Genomic DNA, 26,645 nt, shown 5'->3' with positions numbered 1-26,645 from the left:
TTATAACAAGAAAACGCCCATCACAAATTAAAACTCTGTGGAGTGTGGCGGTGGTGCACGCCTTTAATCTCAGTACTCGGGAAGCTGAGGGATCTCTGAGTTTTTGGCCAGCCTGCTCTACTAAGCAACTTTCAGAACAGCCAGGGCTGTTACACAAAGAAACCCTGACTGGAAAACAAAAAAACAGAACAAAACAAAACAAAACAAGACGACAGTGTGTTAGTTGCCACTGTGTTAGTCACCACTGTGACTAAATGCCTACCACAAGCCACGTCAAATGAGGGTATTTACACAGAGCTTCAGCAGTGCCAGTCCACCACGGCAGGCAAGGCAATGCACGGTGGAGCGCTCGTACCCAGAATCCTGTGCAAATAAGGCTTTTCATTTGGTCTGGGCCTAGGGGATGGTGCCACCCATATCAATGGGCCTTGCCTCTGGTTAATTATTTATGGAAATAGTCTCAAAGACACACCCAGAGAGGTGCTTTAGTAATCTTCAAAGACAATTCTAGAGCCAGTTAAACTGACAATCAAGATTAGCTACCACAGATAAAATGTTGGGCCTATGCCTATACAGAGCATCAATGGATTCTCCCAGACAGCTGGCAAGCACTTGCTCAAGTCCCAGACCACATAACACATTAAAAACAAGAACAGCAACACCAGGTCACAGGCCAACAGAGGTTCTACTGAAGATCCATGCGACTGCCTGAAAATATAACTGGAATCTATTGGCAAAGAGAAACTAGCGCAGCCTTTGAATCAAGTACACCAGCACTCAATAGACGTTTCAGGCTCACAAGTGCAGAAGGACAATCACCAATAGTCAGCTGGGTGTCCAGAGCGCTTAAGGCGCTCTTGGAGCTGCTGAAACAAAGGGTCCCGACGTTGAGGCGACTAACTGATGACGATCCTGCTCTTAACATGAGGCAGCTCTTGCTAGGGGAGTCCTGGTATTTCAGCAGAGACATGACCACACTGGCTACCACGAGAAACTAATGAGAAACGATTCACCTTTCAAATGACGCTGAAGATGAAGAAGCCGTGTTTGTGGAATGTAAGGAAAAGCTGATGTTAAGACTGCCTTGCATATGCTCTGCACACTGCCGTCTGCTCCTCAATCCTTCAGGTCCCCGTATTAGAGCCTGCTACATGTGTGTGCAGTGCCTCATAGGACAGGGTCTTCAGAGGGGGGTCCAATGGATGCTACTTCAAAGGGCGAAACTGGGGTTTGGTAGAGTCACAGTCAGCTTCTGTCAGCAAATATGCAGACACTCTTGTCAGAGGGGCTCAAGAGAGAGGTTAAGAGAGCTTCCTGTTCTTGCAGAGGACCTGAGTTCGATTCCCAGCTCACAATCACTTCTAACTCCAGCTCCAGTGGAGTTGACCTCTTCTAGCCTCTACTGCACAAACACGACAAATATTCATACAAATATACGTAAGTGAAAATAAACATTTTAGTTTAATTTAAAAATTAACTCTTGCTAAACATGGAAAACTCCAGAGTTGAACCTCAATGTGGCCCATGAGTACCAGCAGCTTTCTTAGATCCGTCTCATCAGAGACACTTTCTGGTTTCCAGATTGATCCGCTCTCAGGAAACCGCAGAACGCATCCTTGAGGATGCTCTGAACGCAAACAAAGTACTAACTAGAGTCAGTGATGGCCACCTGTGGATTTCGGAGACAGTGGGTGCTAATTACAGACAGGGAGGTGTCCTAAGAAGGAGCCTGCCGCCTCACCACAGAGCGGCTTTCAATTCTGTTGGGAAGTGACTGCTGACACAAGAGGGTGACATCTCTGGCGACTCTCCCCGCCAGGCCAGGCCGTTAAATGTGCCACATGACCCAGCAAAGCACCCAAGGGCAGGCAGGACACAAAATTCAGCTCTTAGAAAATTTCCCTGGATTGCTCCAGGATTTCTTCGCAGGTACAACTCACCAAAGACATTCTTAGTAGGGCTGCAGACAGGCTCCGGTATGTGGTGATAAATTGTTTCTGATTTAATAAAGACACAGGAGATAAACATGCAAAGCTATCTACAGCCCTAGAGCCAGACAATGGCGACACACACCTCTAATCCCAGCAGCCACACTAGTGAGCGATAGAGGATGGGCAGTGGCGGCACACACCTTTAATCCCAGGACACAGGAGACAGAGGCAGATGGACCTCTGTGCGTTCAAGGCCACCCTGAGCTACACGAAACTGATGAGTATAAAAGAGAAGCAGCTCCCACAACAGTGAAAGGTGAGGGCAGCACTTGGGATCGCACGCCTGTAACCCACCTCTCGGTGGGTAGACCCAGGGGCTCCTGCCCACGACGGCACCACCCATCAGTCACTAACCAAGAAAAGGCCCAGGGGCTGGATCTTTTGGAGGCAATTTCTTAACTGAGGTTGTGTCAAGTGGACAAAACTATCCAGTACATTTACCCAGGGTAGGAAGTTCTGTGTCTGCCCCTCATCAGTCACATGTACAAAGACATATCACAGGCACACAAAACAGGCTTGATCCTTTCCTTCCTCCTCTCCAGACCATCACGCTCAGATGTTTCATTTCTCCATCCCATTTCTCACAGGGAGCAACTGACCAGATCAGGGGAGGAATGCTGGGTTGAATGAGAAACTGGGGCTCCCTACTCCCCAGCGAGCATCACACCATCCAGAAGTGAGCTCAGTCAAGAGACTGCACGCAGACATCACACTGATGTCAGTCTTGAGCGACAGCTGGAGTTTTAAAGTGGCTGGAAGGGTACAGAGAAAGGCATTCTCTGTGCAGAAAAGCCCCAAACAACAGAGGAAAGGGTCTGCATGGAGTAAGACAGGCTGCCCCTGCAGGCGCAAGGGGCCTGCGAGCTGTCGGGTGGGGGCACCGAGGAAGAGTGAGGACAGTCTTCCAGGAGCCTGCGGGACCAGGGAGCCACAGGCAAGGAGCAGCCAAAGCAAGAGCTGAAGAAGTGATGGATGAAGCCCCGACGAAACAGCAAGAAAACAAAGTCACTCTGAGACCCTGCCCTGTGACACGCAGGAAAGCAGCCTTCTGAGTCAAGGAGGGCCCCAACAAGTGTGGTTGCCAACCCTGCAACCTTTCAATGCCAGTCAACCCTAGTTAAGATACTAGAAAAGGGGAGGCGCATTTCTTAACAAGCGTAACACCAAAGTACCGGAAAGGAAAAGAACATAGTAAATTACCAGGTAGAAATGGTGATTTCTTCTTCAAAATCTTCTTCTCTTTCTTCTCCGTCTTCTCGGGGCTTCCCTGTCCCTTTTCCTGCTCTGCATCCAAGGAATCAGCTTGCTCAGCAGAGACACTGGAGGCATGTGGACTCTGAGGAGACACTGTGGACGTCTGGGCGTGGCTACAGTCGGTGGGAGGTGCTGCAACTGGAAGTGAAGACAGCCCACTGTTTTCTAAGGCTTGCTGAGACAGAACAAAACTATAAGGTTAGAAGAGGCGACAGCCCAGATGTGCCTACCAAAAGCTATCCCAAGACGCCACAAAGTCACCCACAGAACGCCGACTCCGCTCCACAACTCCTAGACTGTTTACTCTAGGAGGCTGCGGCACCTTCTAATACCTGACGTCTCAGCCCACCCCAAACATGACGGAAGTAGATACCCTTCTTAAACTAATGGCACTGACTAAAAAGCATTAACATTCAGAAATCTTGCCTCAGAAACGTGGACTGTCTCTAACATAGCTGGGTCACAAGTTACCTCGGGTCCACCTGTAGGGCACATTCATAGCTCCTGACTCCCTGAACGACTTATCCTAAGGTACAGAGAAGAGGAGAGCCACCTCTCTGGAGGTGCAGCATCTCTGTGAATGTCCCACTCTGGCTCGGAGATGGGAGAAGCAAGCAAGTACTACCACTTCCTTCCTCCTCGTGCTGGGGCCATGTGTTCTCACACCAGTAACACAGCCAGCATCATGCCCTCTACAGTATACATGGTTAGCACCTCTAAACAGTCCACCTGCATCTCGGCAAGAATGACAGCCTTACTCAACCTTCTCAACAGGATGGACACAGGGAAAGCTTTAAAGAACCTGCCCATGTCCAGTTAGTTCATTTACAGAATAAAAAGTTTCCGTTTTCTTCAATGCACACATTAACCCAGCATTTCCTGCTGCTGATCACACAGGCATATCTTGTTTTGCTAGTGTCATTTTCAATACAGTCACATTATTCAACCAGACGCCTTGTATCTCCATAACCCCGGTTTCTGAGGACCCAAACGTGACAGCCTTGCCCAGCAGTAAGCGTGCTTCACCTGGAGGATGTCCTGGTTGATGCCCACCGTCACACTCAGCTGCCGCCCAGACTGTGGGGACTGCTGTGCCTCCACCGGCCCCGGCTCAGACAGTTCCAGAAGCTGCTGAATGACATCAGTCACTGCCTGAGAACTCTGCTGACTAGAGACCTGGTCTTCCACCTGCTGCAGAGGCAAAGTCTGAAAGATCGTGGCCTGGAACACAGCAACATTTTCATTAAAAATAAAACTTCCACTTTAAACATAAGCTGTGTAAGAAGACACGCTCTCTAATGGCACAAAAGCAACTGCTTTCCAAACATGGAGTTGAGATGTCATTCCTCAGTGACTTCTTCCTGTGAGGTACAGTGCTGGCTCTTACAGAACACACTCAATAACCACAGTCGGGGAGTTCTTACTATCAACGCTCAAGGCTATCAACGCTCATCTTCGCATTATCACCAAATCAGAGTGAGTGAGTTAAAAAGCATAATGTTAAGGAAAGACAGAGACACAGAGGCAAACAAGGAAGGGAAGCCGATGTGGTCAAAATATTTAACACATTTCTGAGATGCGACAGCCAAGAAAGTACTGAAAAATACAGCTTGATTCCTGCCAGAACCCAGGAACAGAATTGTGAGGTCCAAAGGTAGTTAAGAGTGGTTCAAGGTCTCAGCCTGGTCCTGCAGAGGTGGACACAATCGTCGACACCTGCAGAATGCACACGACCAAAGGCGGCTACACAGTTAGGAGTAATACACCTGAAGCCACTCATCAATTACAGCAAGTGAACCACAGCAACACACGCTGCTCGCTGATTACAAGAGCAACTGGTATGAGAATAATGCTGGAGGTCACTGCACTTACTGCTTGAGCTCTGTATTCATAAAACTGCTATAAAAATAATGCTAAAATAACAATAAAGAACCCCATTGACATATTCCATAGAACCACAAGGAACTTAGCTTCAGGCAATGGATGGATAGGTGGATAGATAAACAGATAGATAGACAGACAGACAACAGACAGACTTAAAAAAAAAAGGGGGGGGGGGATTGCTACCTCTACCAAAATAAAGAGAACAAACAATCTAAAGAGACTCTGGCATTTTTATGGCATTTAGTCCCTCAAACTAAAGTCCTCTGTGTTCTGACAAGAGGGGATGGAATGCATGAGCCAGAGGATGGTGAGTTGTGGACAGTGACGTAGCCTTCCCACTCATGAACTCACCATACTGCAGCTATCTACAGGAGATGAGAACAGGACCCTGCACCACTTCCTTACGGATGAGGGAGGGGCCTATGAGTTTCCCCTCCCTGGGGGACTAGCAGCAATCAAAGCGGGGTATGTTGTCCTTGCTCCAGTAAATTGGCACACACCCATGATATCTTGTTTGTGCTCTAACAAATAAAGCTTGCCCGGAGGCCAGAGAGAGGAGCTCGCCACTGGTTAACCACAGATGTCTGGAGGTCTGTACAGACAGACAGGAAGTGACAGGAAGTGGTGAGGGGGGAGGAGACAGTTGAGGAGGTAAGGTGGCTGTGCTTTGCTCCTTCATCTCTCCCATCTCCCAGCATTCCCATCTGACTGCAGGCTTCTAGTGAGGCCTATTAGAACGCGTGTGACACAGAAGGAAACCATGGACGTAGAAAGGGAGCGTGTTGAGGAGAAGGCGTCTACTGGGGAGGGAGAGGGACAGAGAGAGTGGAAACCACAAGTCAAAGACTTAAAACTTGAGAAAAAACAAACAGGTTGGCTGGTGTGTCAGCCACTCTCAGCTGTGAGCTTGACTGCATCTGGGGCTAACCAAGCCCAGAAGGGATTTTCAGGAATACAGATTCTGAGCTGGGAATATCGGGCTTAGCCCTGGGCCAGCCCTTCTGTGGACAGCCCATATAAGGCCATGGAAGAAGGAAGCTGGCTCTCTCTGCCTGCTGTCCTCACTTTCGATACCAAGTCCACTTCACTGGCATTGGAACCTACTCCTCAGGGTTCTGGAATATACTGAAGACCAGCGGAGACATCAGCCTTGTGGACTGAACTGGATTCTTGGACCTTCTGTTGGGAGACAGTCATTGTTGGACTAGCTGGACCACAGCCTGTAAGCCATTCTAATAAATTCCTTTGAGGGGGGGAATATGATAGATGACAGACAGACAGAGGGATGGATGGATAGATGATAGAAGATAGATATAGATAGATGATAGAAGATAAATAGATGCTAGATGGAAGATGGATACGATAGATTAGATAGATAGATAGATAGATAGATAGATAGATAGATAGATAGATAGATAGATATTCATTCTCTAAGTTCTGTTTCCCTAAAGAACCCTGAAGAAAGCACATGGTCACATCCAAGGTAAGTATTCACTAGCTGTGTATGGAAATGTGACTTAATTTTGTCTTCTGAGACACAAACAGGCAGCCAGAGATGGTAAGAGTTGTGAGGGACGGAAGAGGGAGGTGATTGAAGCAGACCAGATGCCCAGGAGTGGATTTCAGAAGAAAGTGCCTCACTCCAGAAAAGTTTTAAAAAGAAATAATACTACTGTGAATACAGCTCTCTTCCTCTCTCTCTCTCTCTGTCTCTCTGTCTGTCTGTCTCTCTGTAGCATGCTCCCTTTCTCTTACACATACCACACACAAATTGCTACCCAGATTATTTAGTATAACTACCTTTTGACTTACATACAGCCAAAGGAAAGGTGAAACTATTGTTTAGTTATTAACACACTAAAACACTCATTTTTTAAATAGTAAATCCAAAAATAGACATTTTAAGATTTCATATTTACTCAATTATTCCTGTTTACAATGCTTTATGACACTTTAAAGGAAAACTGAGGAAATCGTCCTTAACTACTAACCATGAGAAAAGAAAACAATTACCACAAAGGGACATCATGCTTATAAACCAAATATGAACTAGCAATAGAGAAAGGAAGCCAAGACACTACCACACTCAGGCATGAGCATTCATGAAAATTCTTCTGCACTCTGTAGTCAACTTTAATGATACTACATCCTATGCTTGGACTTTGCAATTTATTATCAACTGACAAAATATGGTAGAAGTTACTGATTAAAGCTGTTATAAAATGTGAGGGGAAAAAACACACAAAAAATGTGTATATGTCCATGTGTGTATTTGTGTAGGATTGTGTTCTTGTGGGTAATATGTTTGAGTATGCCTGTCTGTACTTAAAAGTCATTCCACCTCTAAATACATGAACTAGAAAGCAGAATTTGATATCCCAAAAAAACTCAGGAGATATCATGAGAAAATGAGGAACATTACCTCAAAGTAGATTAACTCTTAGAGACAAACAATATTTAATAGTTATTAATAGCAATGACTCTGAGAATTGAATCCCATAACTTACTGACAATTTTTTCTCAGTTTTACAGATTGAGATGACAAGTCATAAATCAAGACTGTACCATTATCCTGAAGTTTAGACAGATTAATTTTTATTAATTAAAAAAAAGTAACACCCTATTTAGAAAACCTTAACAGTACTTTCTGGTACTAAATAATTTAAAAGTTCACATTTAAAATGAGATTTGAGGTTTTCCTTTTTTAAAACCCTTCTATAAATCAAATTATTAAACTTACCGTTATAACATGTGCAGTCTCTGTAGAACTTGTAGAATTTGAGGGTCCACCCATGTGCATCTTGCTGATATGAGTATTTAAGCTACCTAAACTTTTAAATATGCAGCTACATTCTGTACAATTATAAGTAGGTCCATTTTTTACCTTTAAAAAAGAAAAAGAAAAAGTAGTTTTTCAAATCTTTAGGTACTAGATGAGCATATTTAAACTATAGCAAAGAAAGTGTATTGATGGGAGATGTCATTCTGTAAATATGTTTCTCGAATTGGCACTGTTGGCCAATAGGAAAGCAAGATAGACGGGACTAGGAGACAAGGAGGAGAGAGGTTTAATATTTAAGACAGAGCTAGCCGATAAGAAACTAGTAACTGGCCAACAGAATTATATCTAATACAGCGTCTCTGTGTGTTATTTGGGGCTGGCATGGCGGTGGGACCACACCGGCAAGAAAAACCTACTTGTAACAGTGTACACATCAGTCAGAGTGATATAATTATACAACTCTAGCATTGGGGTATTTTGTTTTATTTAAATTAGCTTGAGAATCAATGACACAACTACTTAATCAATATCACCAGTTTGGTATCAATTGAAAATGTGTTTGTCTGATGAGCAGTATCTAGGAATGAATTAACAGGCTTCTGTACTGTGTTTAAACATCAAAATGTTATCATATGTTCTCAACTTCTTAGATCACTAACAGTTCCACAGTGAAAGCTGGGTACACCCGAGCATATCCCTGTGCACTGTGTGTGTGTGTGTGTGTGTGTGTGTGTGTGTGTGTACACGTTATCTTGTTATTTGCACGTGAAAGCAAAAGGACAACCCAGAGTACCATTCATCAGGAGTCGTCTCCTTTGTTTTTGAGACAAGATTTCTCAGTGGCCTAGAACTGCTCATTCAGCCAGGCTGGCGATCCAGCAAGGCCTAGGGATCTGCGTGTCTCCAGCTCCACAGTACTGGGGTTACATGTGCATGCCTTCATGCCTGGCTTTTTCCCAGGGTGGACTCTTCATGCGTGCAAAGCAAGCACTTTAGACACAGCTATCCCATAAGCCCTAGTTTTGTTCTTACTAAGGGGGCTTCTGTTGGTTTTATTTCCATTTTTATTGTCATTACTGAGATAAAATTTTGCTAACTATTCCAGATTGTCCTCAAATTCACAATCCTCCTGCCTCAGCCTCTGAGATTATGTGTCAGTCATTCAATTTTTAGTATTTTTTTTAACTCCTAATCACTAAGGTGGTACTTAAGGTTTAATTCCATGAAAAAAATTTAAAGATACATATTTGCTATTTAAAAAAATAGTTTTCATTGTACAATCAACTGATTCATGACAAAGTATTTGTGTTAAGAAAATATTCTTTTGTATCTATAATTAGGCCATAACTAAGACACTATGACTAATAGACACACTGCTCCTAAAAACAGATTTACTTAACGCAGATGTTTCCAGGAGGTCTACAATGACGCAGGGCCTGCAGGTGACAGCCAGCTGCTATCGCCGAGCTGACCCACACAGCACAGCAGACTGCGCAGCTAGGCCTGTGTGCCAGTGTGTGGCAGGCCAAGCCAGCTCCGCTCGGCCTGCAGTAACAAGAGCGCTTTTTGTCACACTTCTTGTCTCTGTCCTACACCTGACAGTGTCTATGGTGGATTGACACTGCAGGTCTTCCCATTTTTAAATTATTAAAAGTGAGAAGAAAAGCAGGGCATAAAATAAACCCGAGCCCGTTACAGTGAGTGGTGCACACAATTCCAACAGTCAGGAAGCTGAAACCGGAGGATGGCTATGAATGCAAGGCCAGCCTGAGCCTCACACTCAGCGCAGCATCAGCCAAAGCCGCACAGCATGGCCTTTTACAACAGAAACAGTGTGTTCCCATCAACATACTCTTGCTAAGATGGGTTACAGTCATACGCTCACTCTGCGTCTAGTGCTCTCTGAGATGGTGCAGGGAGCCCGGCGCCACGCTCACCTCTGAGTGGACCCTCTGCACGTGAGACTGCAGGTTTCCCTTCTGAGAAAAGGCTGCAGGACAAAAGGCACAGGCGTGCGGTTTTTCCCCTGTGTGCTTGATCATGTGGGTTTGCAGTGCCCCCTTCTGGTTAAAGGCTTTTCCACACTCACTGCATTTGAACGGCCTTTCACCTAGCCAGAGAGGAGACAAGCACTGAGCCGGCAGTCAGGGTGACAGGGTACAGACACAAACCAAGGCTACAACAGCCCCTGGGGAAAGTGAATTCACAAACACAGGCGTCTCTGAGGTCTCAGCCACCGTCCCCAGCGAGTCGGTTCCACGCAGTTCTCTATTCTCTGGAGCTGCCCTTCCAGGGCTTTCCCTCAGCCCCGCCCATCCTCACCGCCTCTGACCACTGCTTCCACCAGGCCCTGTGTGGGCTGCTCTCCACTCAACCGAGGGACTCTTCCCAAATGAGACCTCAGCAAGTCTCCAGAGCTTGTCAATCACACTCGGCTGGGTGGTCTTTCACACACTGTCCCCACTGGATCTTCTCTCTGTTCTTCAGCACAGGATGCAGCTCCAATGAAGGTCTGTCACCTATGCCCGCCCACTCTCCCGGAGCAGCCACACACACAGCTTCTCCCTCACGGTTCTCCTGCCCCGGCCACAGTGTCACCTCCAAGAATGACGTTTCAATCAGTTCCTGTTGATTTCAAAATCTCTCGTGTCTAACCTGTAATCTCTGCTCCCCTCTCTGCTCAACTCCTTCCTATGACCTGCAATCAGTAACTTTTGACAGTACACTGATTATACAACTTCTCTTACATGTTCTAAAATAGGTTTTTAACCGTCCTGTTAATGCCACATGCATTATTATTCTATAGGTATTCATTCGCTGATGAATGACTGAAAAGACAAAGGTATATAATTAAAGTATATAATTAATATAACTACAAACTAGTTCAATGTCTTGTCTTACTGGAATTTCATTCCCTGGGAAATATATGAGCAGACAGATCCCTACTTCTCTGTCATGGAAGGAAGTTCATGGAAGTCGGTGAGATGGGGATGGGGTGACCTTGGAGTAGGGTGTCACTGAGGAGAGAGACAGCTGGGATGCGCAATGAAAGCCATAGCACGCTTTCTGTTCTAGGGCTGTTAGCTGAGCTATACCTCGCCCTTCCCGAATGGGTTCACACACTCCAGGGGTAGCCCATCACAAGATCACATATCACATAACATGAGGCACATCCACTCAAAGGCCACATGGAGGACACACGAGCCTTCTTCTATTTAGGAGCATCTTAAGACTGCCTACCTGTGCTGAACCCTGCAGGCTAGTAAGAAGATGCTGAGGATGATGGCAAACCACCTTCCCCAACATTCCATGCACTCAAGAGGCTAGCAAGGATGGACATGTGTGATCAAAAGCTCAATGCCAAGCAGAGAACATATGGCGAATTCCCAAAACCACATGAAGTGTCTGACAGCATTGTGCCAAGGGGATGCAGTACTCTGATGAATGTATTTATGGATGTGCAAAATAAAATCTCAAGGGGCAGGCATCAGACTGTGAAAGGAACAAAAGGTCTCGGGAAACAGTGTGAGTACTGTTTTCTTTACATGTTCCTATTGTAAGGGATATAACATCCTTCAAACAATCTTTTCATTAAAGGAAGAGAATCTAGAAATTAACTCTAAAACACAACATCTCATCTCATTTTTTCTTTTTGACAGAGGGTTTCATGTATCCCAGACTGGCTTCAAACTCACTATACAGTTCATGATGACCTTGAACTTTTCTTTAATCCTTTTGATACAAGGTCTCATGAATGCCTTCTGGTAGACCAAGCTAGCCTTGAACTCAGATAGATCCACCTACTTCTATCTCCAGAGTGTGCACTACCATGTCCAGCTGACCTTGGACTTTGGGTCCTTCTGCCTCCAGCTCCCAAATGCTGGAATTACAAGCATATACCAACACACCTACTTTGTGTAGTGTCAGAAACAGAACCCAGGACTTTATGTGCGGTAGATAAGTACTCTATCAACTGAACTATGTCCCTATGCCAACATTCTAGAGAGTACTCCTTTCTTCCCTTGCTTTAAGGACTACAGAACAAAGCTCTGAAAATACCAGCTTTATACTGGCATATAAATGAGCTAAGAAATTATCTGAGTGATTTTGCAATACAGTCTGTGACATATTTCATTAAGACACCAAAAACAGAACAGAGCAACAAAGCATAATCACAACTGGTCAAAGTAGCAACCAAACAGCTGCAAGTTCATACCGCTTTGTCACTATAAATGAAAAAACAAATCAAAACAGAAAAAAGGGCAAAAATATATACATGTACATATTTACCACTTCCTTTTTCTCTAGAGAATATGTGCATTATTCATCATAGCATAAATTCAGTTGTGACTACTGTTTTCTCATTTCAAATACTCAAGCAAGCCTAATAAGCAAGCAAGGTGACGCACACAGAAATAAGATTTTGTTATTTTAATGTTGTTTAGTTGGTTAGTGGACGGTTTTGTGAGGCAGGGTCTCACACTGTAGACCAGGCTGGCCTGGAACTCACTATGTAGCTAAGATAACCCCAAGCCTTCATCTTCCTACCTCAGCCTCCTGAGGGCTAGGATCACAGGTCTGTACTGCCGTGCCCAGATAACAGAATGTTCTGTAGCCTGCTTCATTAAAGTCAATTGAAACACACACAGACCCTGTGCTGTCTTTACTCCTGGAGATCTAACCAGCCCAGGCGTCACACAAGTAACAACCACAAAACAAACGTCGATGCCAACTGACTGGAGCCCACTGGACCCAAACATTGTCCCTCTGCATTTTGTCCTATGACAGACAGACTGCATTTTCAGAATAAAATCAGACACACTAGCTAACTGCACCAAGGTTGTATAGCAAACTACAGGGAAGCTGGGGTTAGTGCAGGTTGAATTAGCAGTAGGCACATTTTCTTTCCTTCAGGTCACATAAAAATGATCGGACAGCAAATGTTTCTCATACCTGTGTGTATCCTTATATGTCGCGTTAACTGACTGGGCTTTTGAAATGTCTTTCCACAGTGTGGACACGAGTATGTGAAGCCGCTTCTGTCAATGTTCCGATTGTAAGATCTTGGACCTGATGCCCTAGTATGACACATGGGGAAAACATTGAGTCGTCATCCTTACATTACAGGTTCTAAGTGAAATTCTACCACAAAGTTTAGCCGGATGGTCATCAGAACATGCTTTAATGACTGAACTCAGACACTTATCTGTCCAACATACAAACACAGAAGCACACACATGTGAGTGTAGTGATGTGAAATTCATTTTGTCTATTTCTGGTGAAAAGAGAAGCTTGGTTTGCTCAAACCCTCACAGTGACTAGAAAGTTTTAATGCATGCTTTGGTTTAGTCAGCATGGAGGCCCATGCTGATACGAGGTCTACATCAACAAGACCACGCTCTCCCGGACCTCTGTGCTCAGCGGCACCTGGAGGCTGATACATCTCTACCTCTCACCACCCAGCTCAACAACCGGCTACTTGCTTGGCCTCCCTGGAAACTGTCTGGCAAAAGCAGCAACAGCCAAACATCATAAAGAACCCTGGCTCCTGCCTCAACCTCCGAGCGGTTAACTTGTCACCTGCACCAGGTGCCTCTGCACAGTCAGATATGTGACATGCACACCCATCCATCACAACCCGTTCTCCTCTTGCTTGTCTGTCTGTCTCTCTGATGTCCCCACTCCAAAATGGTCTTTCCCTTTCCTTCTCCCTGCTCTCCCAAAAATCTCTACACTAACCAAAAACAAAACAACAACAACAACAAAAAACAAAAACAAAAACAAAACCAAAAACCGCCCTGTGCCATCTCAACCTGTGCCTTTCCATGTCAAGTAATGAAAACTCCCTAGGTGTCAATCTTAAGACCTCACACGGGTTCTCCAAAGCTGCTGGCGTTACTCTCAGACAGCAGGCATGTCACCCACCAGCCACCAACACCAACGCAGCAGAGCACTGCCGTCCACAGCACGTGCAGCTTCCTGGCACCCTGCTGACTTCCTGCTATGACTGTCTATGAGAAAAGCAACCGACCATACTTCTCTAGTCAGCTCCCCAACACAGCATTGCAGAAGCATGTGTTTTGTACACATGGAACAGACACGCATGTGCAGAGAATGAGACACTCCTGGTTCTCTGCGCCCACCTCCCCACGGCATACACTACACATGTGCTCATCACACCTGTTTCTATAGTGATGACTCCACTGCACACACTACACATGTGCTCATCACACCTGTTTCTATAGTGATGACACCACTGCACACACTACACATGTGCTCATCACACCTGTTTCTATAGTGCTATAACTCCACTGCACACACTACACATGTGCTCATCACACCAGTTTCTATAGTGATGACCCCACTGCATACATTACACATGTGCTCATCACACCTGTTTCTATAGTGATGACACCACTGCACACACTACACATGTGCTCATCACACCTGTTTCTATAGTGATGACTCCACTGCACACACTACACATGTGCTCATCACACCTGTTTCTATAGTGATGACCCCACTGCACACACTACACATGTGCTCATCACACCTGTTTCTATAGTGCTATAACTCCACTGCACACACTACACATGTGCTCATCACACCTGTTTCTATAGTGATGACTCCACTGCATACACTACACATGTGCTCATCACACCTGTTTCTACAGTGCTATGACTCCACTGCACACACTACACATGTGCTCATCACACCTGTTTCTATAGTGATGACCCCACTGCATACAGTACACATGTGCTCATCACACCTGTTTCTATAGTGATGACTCCACTGCACACACTACACATGTGCTCATCACACCTGTTTCTATAGTGATGACTCTACTGCACACACTACACATGTGCTCATCACACCTGTTTCTATAGTGCTATGACTCCACTGCACACACTACACATGTGCTCATCACACCTGTTTCTATAGTGATGACCCCACTGCACACACTACACATGTGCTCATCACACCTGTTTCTATAGTGATGACCCCACTGCACACACTACACATGTGCTCATCACACCTGTTTCTATAGTGCTATGACTCCACTGCACACACTACACATGTGCTCATCACACCAGTTTCTATAGTGATGACCCCACTGCATACATTACACATGTGCTCATCACACCAGTTTCTATAGTGATGACCCCACTGCATACATTACACATGTGCTCATCACACCTGTTTCTATAGTGATGACTCCACTGCACACACTACACATGTGCTCATCACACCTGTTTCTATAGTGCTGACTCCACTGCACACACTACACATGTGCTCATCACACCTGTTTCTATAGTGATGACCCCACTGCACACACTACACATGTGCTCATCACACCTGTTTCTACAGTGCTATGACTCCACTGCACACACTACACATGTGCTCATCACACCTGTTTCTATAGTGCTATGACTCCACTGCACACACTACACATGTGCTCATCACACCTGTTTCTATAGTGTTATGACTGGCCCAGAACCTTGTGCTTGGGAGGCAAGCACTCCATCAACTGAGATCCACTGCGAACCGGCATTGCATTTAAAAGTAAAAACCCCTGAAATAGTAATGCATGCCTATAACCCAGCACTCAGGATATCGAGGTAAGAGGAAGGTAGGTTTAAGGTCAGCCTGGACTATGCAGCAAAACCCTGTCTCAAAAAACAGAAACAAATCAGACACTAAATGATGGGGATATTAGCCAACAACAGACAAAATGGAAGTAAAAGACAAGAGGGCCTGCTCCATCCCGTGCAAAGCGCAGCCCTGGGAGGGAACCACATGCTGCCCAGTGTTTCCAGAGTTCACAAACTTGCCGAGTTAAATGGCAGACATTGCCTAACCTTTACCGCTTGGCATGGTGGCAGACTACACTGGTAACACAACTGCTGACACTGTCCTTTAGAGTCAGCCTGTTGAAACCAGCTTGGTGACAGGCATGGAGGCACATACATACTATCCTAGCAGTCAGGACCTCCATGAGTACGAGGCCATCGTAGGCTACAGAGGGAGACCCTACCTTTAAAACAAACAAACAAAACTCCACATACACACACACAACCAAAAACAACAAAAAGAGAGCACAAGTCAGCTCACTGATAACTGATCCCAGCAGCAGTTAAGGGAAGCTAGGCAATGAGGACAACCTCCTTTACTGCTTTTTATTAGTAAACAAAAATCCCTCCCCACCACAAGGCTCAAGGTACACTCAAGAAGAAGGAACATTAAGAACTAAGAGCCAGAGGATGAGGAGGGATGCTGTGAACCACATCTCCTAGACAAGGTATGGCCATTGTGCTCATGAATTCACAGTAGCTGTGCTTGCCAACACAGGGTCTGCACATCATTGAGCCCATCAACTATCATGAGGCCCTAGGCCTAGCTGAGGAGCTACTGGAAGTCAATGGCTACTGTGCTTCAGAAGTATAGCCACTTGTAAAGCTGTCCATGAACCAGTAAGTAACGTCACAATCATGCACATGCAAGTAACCCTAAGTCAATTCAGTGACCATTAAAAAATAATCATGAAAGTAAGAGTGAGAAATGTTGGAAATAAGAATTGCAGAGAGGAAGTAGGAAAGAAGGGAATGGGCAAGGATGATCAAATATATTATATATACATGTACCAATTTGTCAATTAAAGAAAAAAAGTATGGGGGCTGGAGAGATAGCTCAGAGGTTAAGAGCACTGGCTGCTCCTCTAGAGGTCCTGAGTTCAATTCCCAGCAACCACATGATGGCTCACAACCATCTGTAATGAGATCTGCTGTCCTCTTCTGGCCTACAAGGATACATGCAGACAGAACACTGTACATAGTAAAGAAATAAATCTTGAAAGAAAGAAAGGAAGGAGGAAGGGAGGGAGGGAGGGAGGGAGGGAGGGAGGGAGGGAGGGAGGGAGGGAGGGAGGGAGGGAGGGAGGGAGGAGAAAAAAGTTAAGAATCCACATAAGGAAGGCTAGGTAAAAACACGAATGTGAAAACAAGTGTGGCCAGGAGTGTATGTGTGTCTGCAAACACCGGAGGACATGTTAACATGGTAACAGTGTGGCACTAGAACAAACCAGCTGTGTGTTCACGTCAGCTGCTTCTCCTCCTAGGACAGCAGACACTACACTCAAGCGCAGCAGGCAGTCCATCCCTCTGGGTCTGACGCAGGGTTTCACGGTGCCAGCCTGGGCATGAGCCATACCTGACTTTACAGTGAGTCTTCATGTGCTCCTTCAGCTCGGGCGTCGTCTCGAACTCCACCTTACACGCCTTGCAGGTGTGGGCGCGGTTGTTTGCCAGCTCCTGCCGGTGCTCCTCCATGTGTATGGCCAGCTGGCTGTGCAGCGTGAACTCATCCCCACACTCGGAGCAAATGAGGTTCTGGAAAAGGGACATTTCCAAGCCACTGCACCTTAAAAGGGCTGGTACACGTGAGCGTCAGTCCACAAGTGACACCTTCCTCTGGAGGAAACATCACCTGAGCCTCCCAAAAGTGCATCATTGTGTCCAAGCTGGCATGTCTGAATGGCATTTCTACCAGTAAAGGGTAAAAAGCAAAAACCACTTTCAGACAAACTGAATTCTACATCAAAAGGCTACTGGGCACTCGGCAACTGGTCCTTCTGTTCCATGAAAACTTCAGAGAAACAGAAGAACTTCAACACAAAAGGGGCAGAAAAGACTGTTAGGTGAGACTATCATCTACAGAGCTGCCCACTGAGTTCTGACTGCAGGCTGAGTAAAGACATGGATGGGCAGCTGGACTACTGTAAGTAAGGGGCACACAGGCCTTTCCGTGCCCAAACCAAAGCTGACAAAAGCCCCCTAGTCTTTACCTGCATAGCTTACATCTAATTACATTTTAACAAATTCACCTCACCTGCTCAATGAGGACTCTAGCTTTGGTTTGGGTTTTTGGTTTTTGGTAGACAGGGTTTCTTTCTATATCTCTGGCTGGCCTGGAACTCACTATGTGGGCCAGGGTAGCCTCAGACTCATGGGATCTGCCCGCCTCTACCTCCCAAATGGTAAGATTAAAGCTGTGAGCCACAAGGACCAGCTTAATGAGGGTTTGTGGGTGTTATTTGTTTGTTTTCCTGTGGCTACTGGAAGGCAGTTACTCCAGTCCACTCCAATTGGGTAGTGTGGACTAGACACTATGGAGCTGGGTCTGACTTCGGCACAGGGCTGGCTGCCTGTGACGGACTGATAGATGAACCCTGGTGGTGCTCACTTCCAACCCCACACAAGAAGAGGGCACAGCTCAGTGACATGACAGAGACGACAAAAAGATGGCAGTAACTTGTACGGACGGCCAGTGCTGGGTTGGGACGTCTCAATCCATGAGCACATGTGTAGTCTCATGAAAAGTAAGCACTCCGTCACCACGAACAAACTGTTAGTTCCAAATCACAAAAGGGTTTTTTTGTGGTGAAGCGGTTTCATATAATCCCAGCTAGCCTCAAACTCACTAAGCACCAAGGATGACCTTGAACTTCTGACCCTCCTTGTCTACCCCTGAGTAGGTGCTAGGTTTGCAGGCCTAGGTCACAACACCCTCCTTATGTGTGTTGGGGGGCTGAACCCAGAATGCAGTACAAGGCTGCGTCAGAGCCTTCTACTTCTTTCTATCAGAGCCCTCTCTATTATTCTGCATGCCAGTTCTGAATGCAAAGCTCAGCAGAAGCAGGTTATTAACTGACTACTTAGAGCCCTGCTGCACAAAAAGGGTAAGATTGAGGGAATTACCTGAAGTTTAATAGTGATTTTAAATTGACATCATAATACAGTAACTTAATGAATTAATAACTACTAGAGTGTTAGTAACTCAGAAGATAATGAAAATTTACTCTAGGACACTGCCAAAAGGAAAAAAAAAAAAAAAAAAATTAAGCATCCCAATCCATGAATGTGTTTGGCAGAGAAAATATTTATTTTTGTATTAATAATCCTATCACTTGTCCAGGTTCAAAATTACAAGACAGGGGCTGGAGAGATGACTCAGTCATTAAGTGCACTGGCCGCTCTTCCAGAGGGTCTGGCACACATTTGGCAGCTCACGACTGCCTGTAAATCCAGTTCCAGGAGATAAGATGCCTCTTCTGACCTCCCTGAGTACATGGTGCACATGCGTAAACTCAGGCACACATACACACTTAAAAATAAGTGCTCTTAAATTACAAGCCACAGCTGGGCCCTGACATGCCCACCTTGTTCTCTTGTCGCTCTGGCTCACACCCTCCTCTTCTCTCACTTTTTTACAGAATGGTCAGATGAAGGCATCGGGAAGCATGCTACAGACATGTCTGTGAAAACGTTGGTTACACATTTGCTCAGATGAAGAAAAGAAGATGGGGCACACCTCTAGAACTAAGGCCAACAGATACCACCACTGTCTCTGCTACCGACCTAACATTGAAAAGAAGGCAGGATCTTCCTCCCACCTCTCAATACCCCACAGCTAAGTGAGGAAGTCTCTGCACCCTCCACATCCTCCTGGACTATCCTGGGAAATGTTAGTGCTCCTGAGTAACCAACGGAGGTTATGGGGAAACTTCACACAGCACTTTACTCGGCTGATGCTGTACTCTGGCTTCAGCCAGAGTACACAAGACTAAGACTGCTCTCCAGCCTCACAGCTCCTGGAATGGAAGCACTCCCTCAGCAGGCCAGACACTGACTCCTCTCTCATCAGCCGTCCAGGGACCGATCTCTCCCAGACTCTGTATGGACTCCAAAATGATGCTCAACGCATCAAATACTCCAAGTTCACCGCGTAGAATGTTGCTCCTCCCTTCCATAAACAGGAAGGCCCCTCTATCACAGCAATCAGAAAATGTGCACAGCTTCCCTGTGAGATGCTCGGTCTGCCAAGTGCTGGGGGAATACACCTGCTATCCCCTTTAAGGGATTAACATTCCTAATTTTTAGAAACTACAAGTATTTGTCTTCCCTAGTTTGAATAATTTGATAAAGTACTGATCTCAAGGGATTTGGGGCTATTAATTTCAGCAGAGCAGCAAGGACAGTAGCTCAGTGCTCTAAAAATGCCCCTATCAGGGGAATCTTAAATTCAATAGTCACTCATGCTGCCTAAGCACCACATACCAAAGTGTGTTTCTGCTATTTTCAAATCAACTTATACACAATCACCACACATATTTCCAGAGTAACTTTAAAAAAGATGTATTGTCTGCACGTATATAATATAGGCACATATTGCCTGCACATGTATGCAGCACTCAAGGGGGCCAAAAGAAGGCACCAGAGCATCTGGAACTGAAGTTACCGGCGGTTGTGAGCCACCATGTGGGTGCTAGGAACCACACCCAGACCCTCCTGGAGAGCAGCCCCGCCCTGAACCGCTGAGCCATCTCTCTAAGCCAGGAGTAACTAAGCCAGGGCTTTGGTGACCCCATGACAACAGAACAAACACCCCAACAAATGGAGCCAGCAGCAAACCATGACAAGTGTCACCTGGAAAAGAACTTGAACGAAGTTTGTAGATTACATATGATGAAGGCAGGTTTGAAAACATGGTGTGAAAATCCAAAGCATTTTAGAAATAACAAATCACTATACATCCCCTCTTTCTGGTCACAAAGAAAAGCAAAATAAATTTTAAACTGCGTGACGAATACCAGAAGAGAGAACACACACAAAAAAAATCTATCCTGTGTCCTACACAGATGCTGGGTTACATGAGATACAGCTAGGCGAAGTCTGTAGAAATGCTTGCACACTAAACTGTATGATGTCCTGGGTTTGATCCGCAGCCCTGCACTAACTGGATGTGAGACAGCATGCCTGAATCTCGGTACTCCTCTAGAAGTAGAGGCAGGAAGAAAGACGTTCTAGGTCATCCTTGACTACACAGGAATTTCCAGGTCAGCCTGGGATACATGAGACCCATCTCAAAACAAAACAGAGGAAGTATGCCCATGAGAAAGCAGGTCTGTTCTGTGCTGTGACCCTGGAAATGGGCCTTGCCAGAACACGGAGTACAAACGGAACGTCAAGGGCCTTCCCCCCACTGATCTAACCCTCCAAAGCATGAACGTGCCTGCGTCTCACCTCACCGCCCAGACTACACAGCTCTTCATAGACGACTCTCTTACCATCACCCTGTGCTCAGAACCCAGTTCCTGACCTCACAGACCACAACTCTGTCTGTGGAGCACCGACGGACGACACCCCTGAGGCCTCACAACCACTGACTCGAGCAGTCTTGGACAATCTGTATACTTGCCCCCACCTGCACTGTTCCCATTTCCAGGGGGGAAAGGTTCCCACATTGCCTAGGGCGTTTAACAGGGTTAAATCCACTTAAACATTTTAGAAGAAAGTATTATTAATGTCAAGACCTGGTGGAACAGGTCTGTCATCCCAACCACTCAGGAGGCTGGAGATGGAAGACTGCATGTCCAGGGCTTGCGTGGACTCCACAGTGAATCCAAGGCCAGTCTGGAAAACTTAGGAAAACCTTCTTTCAAAAATTAAAAATTAAGTAATTGGAGCAAAGTGTATGAGATGCAGCTCGGTGAGAGAGCATCTCCTTGGCAGGGCCACTACTCACTGCTGAGAAAAGCAGAGTGCCAATAGGGATGGCGTGTCGCTACTGGAAGCACTCTGATGGGGCCACAGCCTGCCTCCAGGTCAGAGTGCTCTCTCCTCTGCGCACTGGACATCAGACGCAAGCGTCTGTCTGGACATTTCACGGCTGCTGTGAGGAGGCTGCGCTCTAACTGCAGGGAGCACCGCATCTCAGTGGGGGGCACCGCATCTCAGTGGGGAGCACAGCTCCTACTCCAGGACTTTCTCCACTCACAATCATTCCAGACAAACGGCATCAGCTTGGGGAGACCACTCCAGGAAGACGAGCCTTAAAAATTCTACATGATCCTGCCCATTTCTCAAGCAGGTCAGAGCGAAGAGCACTTCCCCCAGTAACACAGCAGAATGTGATTGGTTTAATTCACAGCCTATGATTGGTCCTCATGTGAGACTTTGTGATTGGTGGACATGGAAGCTGTGCTATGATTGGTGCAAATTACAATCACACATTTGCATGCCATGATCCCCCTTCTGGCTGTATAGTCAGGCTTTTCAGCTTATTTTAGAGTCAGTCCATTATGCTGCCTGGCTGCACTGAAGCATTAGGTCAGATAGTCTCCCCAGTGGTCTTTCTCCATTGCTTGTGCACTTTACCATGGATAGAGTGGACTGAGCTAGAAGCAGGGGTACCTTAAGCAGTGAACGGCAAATGCTCTATGACTGAGGCTTCAGAGGAAAACTCTGTGAAGAAGCCATTAAAGTTGCCCTCGCTACAGTCAGGCTAATGATTAATGCACGTAATGATCAGTTAACAAACACCATTAAACAATTACCTCTTCCTTCTCGTGGAGCATGATGTGTGCTTTGAGGCTGGCCACTCGTGAGAACTTCTTGTTGCACACAGGACACACAGGGTCGTCTGCATTGTGTGTACACTTATGAAGCGTCAGGTTGAACTCAACGTTAAATGTCTGGGGGCACTGGTCACATCGGTGTGGCTGTTTCACAGAAAGAAGGAACCGAGTTACCATCTTCCCAAACATGTTGTTAAGGTAGTAAGTACCAGCTGGGAGAGGAGAGAAAGCTCAGCCCATTAGACTGGGTTTTCCTTCTATTTCTGACAAACTCAGTCACTGTAAACAAAATCCCTTCTAGAAAAATAGATGACTACAAAGTTTTCCTCTAGATTCCAGCAGTTGCTTCTCTCAGTCCAAAGTTCCTCTCTCTTACCCATGAAAAAAGACAAACAGCCGGGGTCTGTCTCTCTGTGGCTTTTCAGACTGGGACTTGGGAGAGCGAGCACAGTCCATGCCTTCCCCGAACACCATGTGACAGTTTATGAAAGTGAAACCTGAGCTCATAATCCTCACCTCCAGCCATCCCCCAAAACAGCACTGACTCAAGAATGCCATAAAGACAACTTAAAAGCAAAATGCCCTCCAAGGAAAAGACATCTCAAAATAGCCCACCAAGAATTCAGTTGTATGGGAAACTAAGGTACCAAAAAGTCCCATTTGTCTGTCTACTCGAAGGCAGTCTCAATGCTGACATTCACTGAAGCACGTTCGCAAAAGAAAAGCAACATGCTTACATTCTGTGACATGAAATACAAGTTCATCTCACAAGCCGACTCTACCCCTCCGACTTCAGAGCCCCTCTCTCGGTCCTTTTGGAAACACCCACCTTGTCATTTTGCTCATGCTCCCTCGTGTGGCGCTGAAATTGCGACTCTTTTGGAAAAGACAGCAGACAGATTTCACATTTGTGGAACGCTGGTATATGACAGTCATCGTCAAGGTCATCATCGTTCAGCCCCAAAACTCCATCTATAAAATTTCATACGTACAGACAATGAATACCAGGTGTTAGTCCCATTGCATAAATAAATCATTTGGCCATTTTCATTTTTTTATATTGTTAAATTTACACTTGTGGATGCTTTGCCTGTGTGCATGTCTTGAGCACCTCATGCATACTGTGCCCTCATGCATACTGTGCCCTCAGAAGCCAGAAGATGGCATTGGATCCCCTAGAACTTGAGTTATAAATGGTTGTAAACTGCCATGTGGGTGCTGGGAATTGAACCCAGATCCTCTGGAACAGCAGGTAGTGCTTGCTCTTAACCACTGAGCCAACTCTGACCCCTCATCTGGCTACTAATAAAAAGAGATTTATAAGAGACTTTTAGATAAAATTGGTAAAGTGCTAAATGTGAAAACTGGATGTGTTTGAAATTAGAAATGAGAAATGTTGGGATGCCTGAGACACCAGACAAGAATACTTGGTAGGGTTTCTAGAAACCTGAAACTAATTTCCTAATCTCTCTCTCTCTCTCTCTCTCTCTCTCTCTCTCTCTCTCTCTCTCTCCCCTCTCTCTCTCTCTCTCTCTCTCTCTCTCTCTCACACACACACACACACACACACACACACACACACACACACACACACGAAGGTTATCTGGACTTTGCTAGCTTATCCAATACTGTTTCCCTTCCTATAACCCATGAAGGCATGTGACATCTAACTCACATGCAAGCAAGACACCAATACAAGTAAAATAAAAGTAAATTATTTTTTTTAAAGAGTTTAAACAGCTTCATACACCACTCAGTAGGCTCAACTCTTTAAAATATAAAAGCCTTCAACTGCTAATTTATTTATCTCGGAAAACTGCTCCAAAGAAAGATTAAGTCAAAAAGAAGAACATTTGTGTTCTCTCAAACAGTGAGAGACTGCAATCCCTTGCTTGGCCAATTCTATTGGCACTAAGGGATTTCCCACTCTGGGTTAATACTTCAAACTTAAAAGTACGTTTAAGTATCAAAAACATAACACTATAGTATACATACATTTGCCAAAAGTATCAAATAATGCTGTTCTAAATAATTATAATTTTTAAAGTGCGCACAACCCAAGTCTTGGAATTAGGGAATAAATAAATAACACACCAGAACTATACAAGGATGACAAATACATTAAAGACCATTCTGTATCAAATCCAGGACTGGGGAAGTTTAGCTGGTACAGTGCTTAGTTAGCACGCATGGGCCCTGGGTTCAATCCCCAGAACCACAGAAATCAGGCACAGCGGTGCACAACGGTAAAATCCAGCTCTTGAGAGATGGATTCAGAGAGGATCAGGATTCCAAGGTTATGCTAGACAAGATGTGTCCACTGTCGCAATGGTGGCCTGAAGGTTATGGGGGTAACCAAATATTTTCTGACTGGATCTGGAGACTGCTCCGCAGAAGGCAATGCAGGCCCGGTGTGTAAACCTGGCTCCACAGATCACAGGGCCTAGTGGGAAAGCTAGGACTCATTTTGCTAACTAAATATGTCAAACCGCTTTCTAAAAATGTATATGTATATACAGAGACTTGTAAAGAATATTCTCATCCTTGGCCAAACAAGTCTCTTGCTGCAGCTTATAAAGACTATTAAGTGGTCTAGGGGTTGAGAATAAGTTTTATAGTCTTGGTTCTTAAACGAGGTATTTGTTACGGTGTGAACTTAAGTGGCATGAGGGAAGGATCTGAATATATTGCTTTACATACAGCCGGCCACCCTCTGTCCTGGAGCCATTTAGTGAAGTGACTGACCACCAGCCTTGGTAGGCTGTGAATTATTTCTACACTGTCGCTTCTGCTCCATTAGTCTCCTTGTCTACATGCCAATCCATCTACTTCTACTGTGCACTCATACTTTATACTAATATGCATTAAGTGCCTAACCATTAGAATTCCAAGGTGTGTGTGTGAGAGTGTGTGTGTGAGAGAGAGAGAGAGAGTGGTGTGTGTGTGTGAGAGAGGGAGATGTGTGTGTGTGAGAGGTGTGTGTGAGAGAGAGAGGTGTGTGAGTGTGTGTGTGAGAGGTGTGTGTGTGTGTGTGTGTGTGTGTGTGTGTGTGTGTGTGAATGAAGTTTCCTCCAAATGACTTGTGATACAGGCCAGACCCAGAAGCTATTCTGTATGTAGGAAATCAGTTTTCATTATGTCAAAGAAAACTATCAATAAAATTTTCATTTTCTTACTACTGGTTACAGAATGGGAGAAAACATCCGCAAATCAGTAAGAACTCATGTAACTCAACACTCAAAAGTCAACCCAACACAGTTCGAAACGAGGAAAAAGTTCAATACACACTGTCCTAACGACATGATGTCCACAAATACAAAGAAAGATAGCACTGTGGTTTAGATATGAAGTGTCCTCCAAAAAGGCTGTGTCCTGAAGGTCTTCATCCCCAGCTGGTTGCTTCTATTTCTGGAGGTTCTAGAAGCCCTGAGAAGTAGGTCACTGGGGGCATGTCCCTGGAGACATATAGTGTCCAAGGCCCCTCTGCCCTTTCCATGTCCTACCTACCATGAAGTGAGTGGTCTCTACTTGCGACCCTGCCATACAGTGTTCAGCTTTCCTAAGGCAGGCCAGAAGCTCTGAACCCATGGGCAAAATGGGTCCCTTACGACTGTTCTGTCAGGGTCGAAAAGTCTACACAAACGCTCATACCATTAGTCATGAATGAAATGTAAATCAAAACCAGAATGTGGTACTACTCACTAGAATGGCCAAGCATGGGTTACAAGGGAAAAGTGGCACTTGTCCGGGTTATTGAGCATTTGTGATGGCAATACACGTGGGTTGCTTGGCAAACAGAGAAACAAGTCTCAGTCAATCCCAGTGATTAAAACAACCCAGCACTGCTCTTCTGACGACTGAGCTACAAGTCAGTAACAAAAAGGGAATTTAAAAGCTCCAATTGTAAGCTGGGCATTGGCGCCTTTAGTCCCAGCACTTGGGAGGCAGAGACAGGCAGATCTCTGCCAGCCTGGTCTACAGAGGGAGGGCCAGGATAAGCTCCAAAGCTACACAGAGAAACCCTGTCTTGGGGGGGGGGGGGGCAGGAGCTCCAAATGTTTGGAAAGTAAAACCACATTGGAATTTATCAGAAAAAGATCTTGAACTTATTGAAAAACAAAAGAAATACATAAAAGTAAGTTGGCAGATGCAATGGAAAGACATGCTAGCTAATCCACCCACAAGTGGACAAGTCTCTCTCTCTCTCTCTCTCTCTCTCTCTCTCTCTCTCTCTCTCTCTCTCTCTCGCCTTCTCTCAAGACAGGGTCTCACTCTATATCTTTGGCTGGCCTGGAACTTGTTATGTACAGCAGGCTGTCCT

General features: G+C 45.5%; 1 protein-coding gene across 1 annotated transcript in view; it reads right to left on the bottom strand.

The window, feature by feature from the left end:
- Znf236 (zinc finger protein 236) overlaps positions 1-26,645 on the bottom strand; it is a 67,086-nt gene that overhangs the window by 36,054 nt on the left and 4,387 nt on the right. The window contains exons 2-9 of the mRNA XM_051202229.1: positions 23,154-23,296; positions 22,304-22,468; positions 17,119-17,297; positions 12,865-12,989; positions 9,849-10,021; positions 7,870-8,013; positions 4,272-4,466; positions 3,192-3,420 (exon numbers count right to left, since the gene is read on the bottom strand). Coding sequence (XP_051058186.1) covers positions 3,192-3,420; positions 4,272-4,466; positions 7,870-8,013; positions 9,849-10,021; positions 12,865-12,989; positions 17,119-17,297; positions 22,304-22,468; positions 23,154-23,296 — 1,353 coding nt within the window. The remainder of the gene's footprint in view (positions 1-3,191; positions 3,421-4,271; positions 4,467-7,869; positions 8,014-9,848; positions 10,022-12,864; positions 12,990-17,118; positions 17,298-22,303; positions 22,469-23,153; positions 23,297-26,645) is intronic.

The sequence above is a fragment of the Phodopus roborovskii genome, unplaced genomic scaffold (assembly GCF_943737965.1).
Source record: "Phodopus roborovskii unplaced genomic scaffold, PHOROB, whole genome shotgun sequence".
NCBI lineage: Eukaryota > Metazoa > Chordata > Mammalia > Rodentia > Cricetidae > Phodopus > Phodopus roborovskii.
The sequence above is the reverse complement of the archived record's forward strand: the minus strand, read 5'-3'. Positions and strand labels throughout refer to the sequence as shown.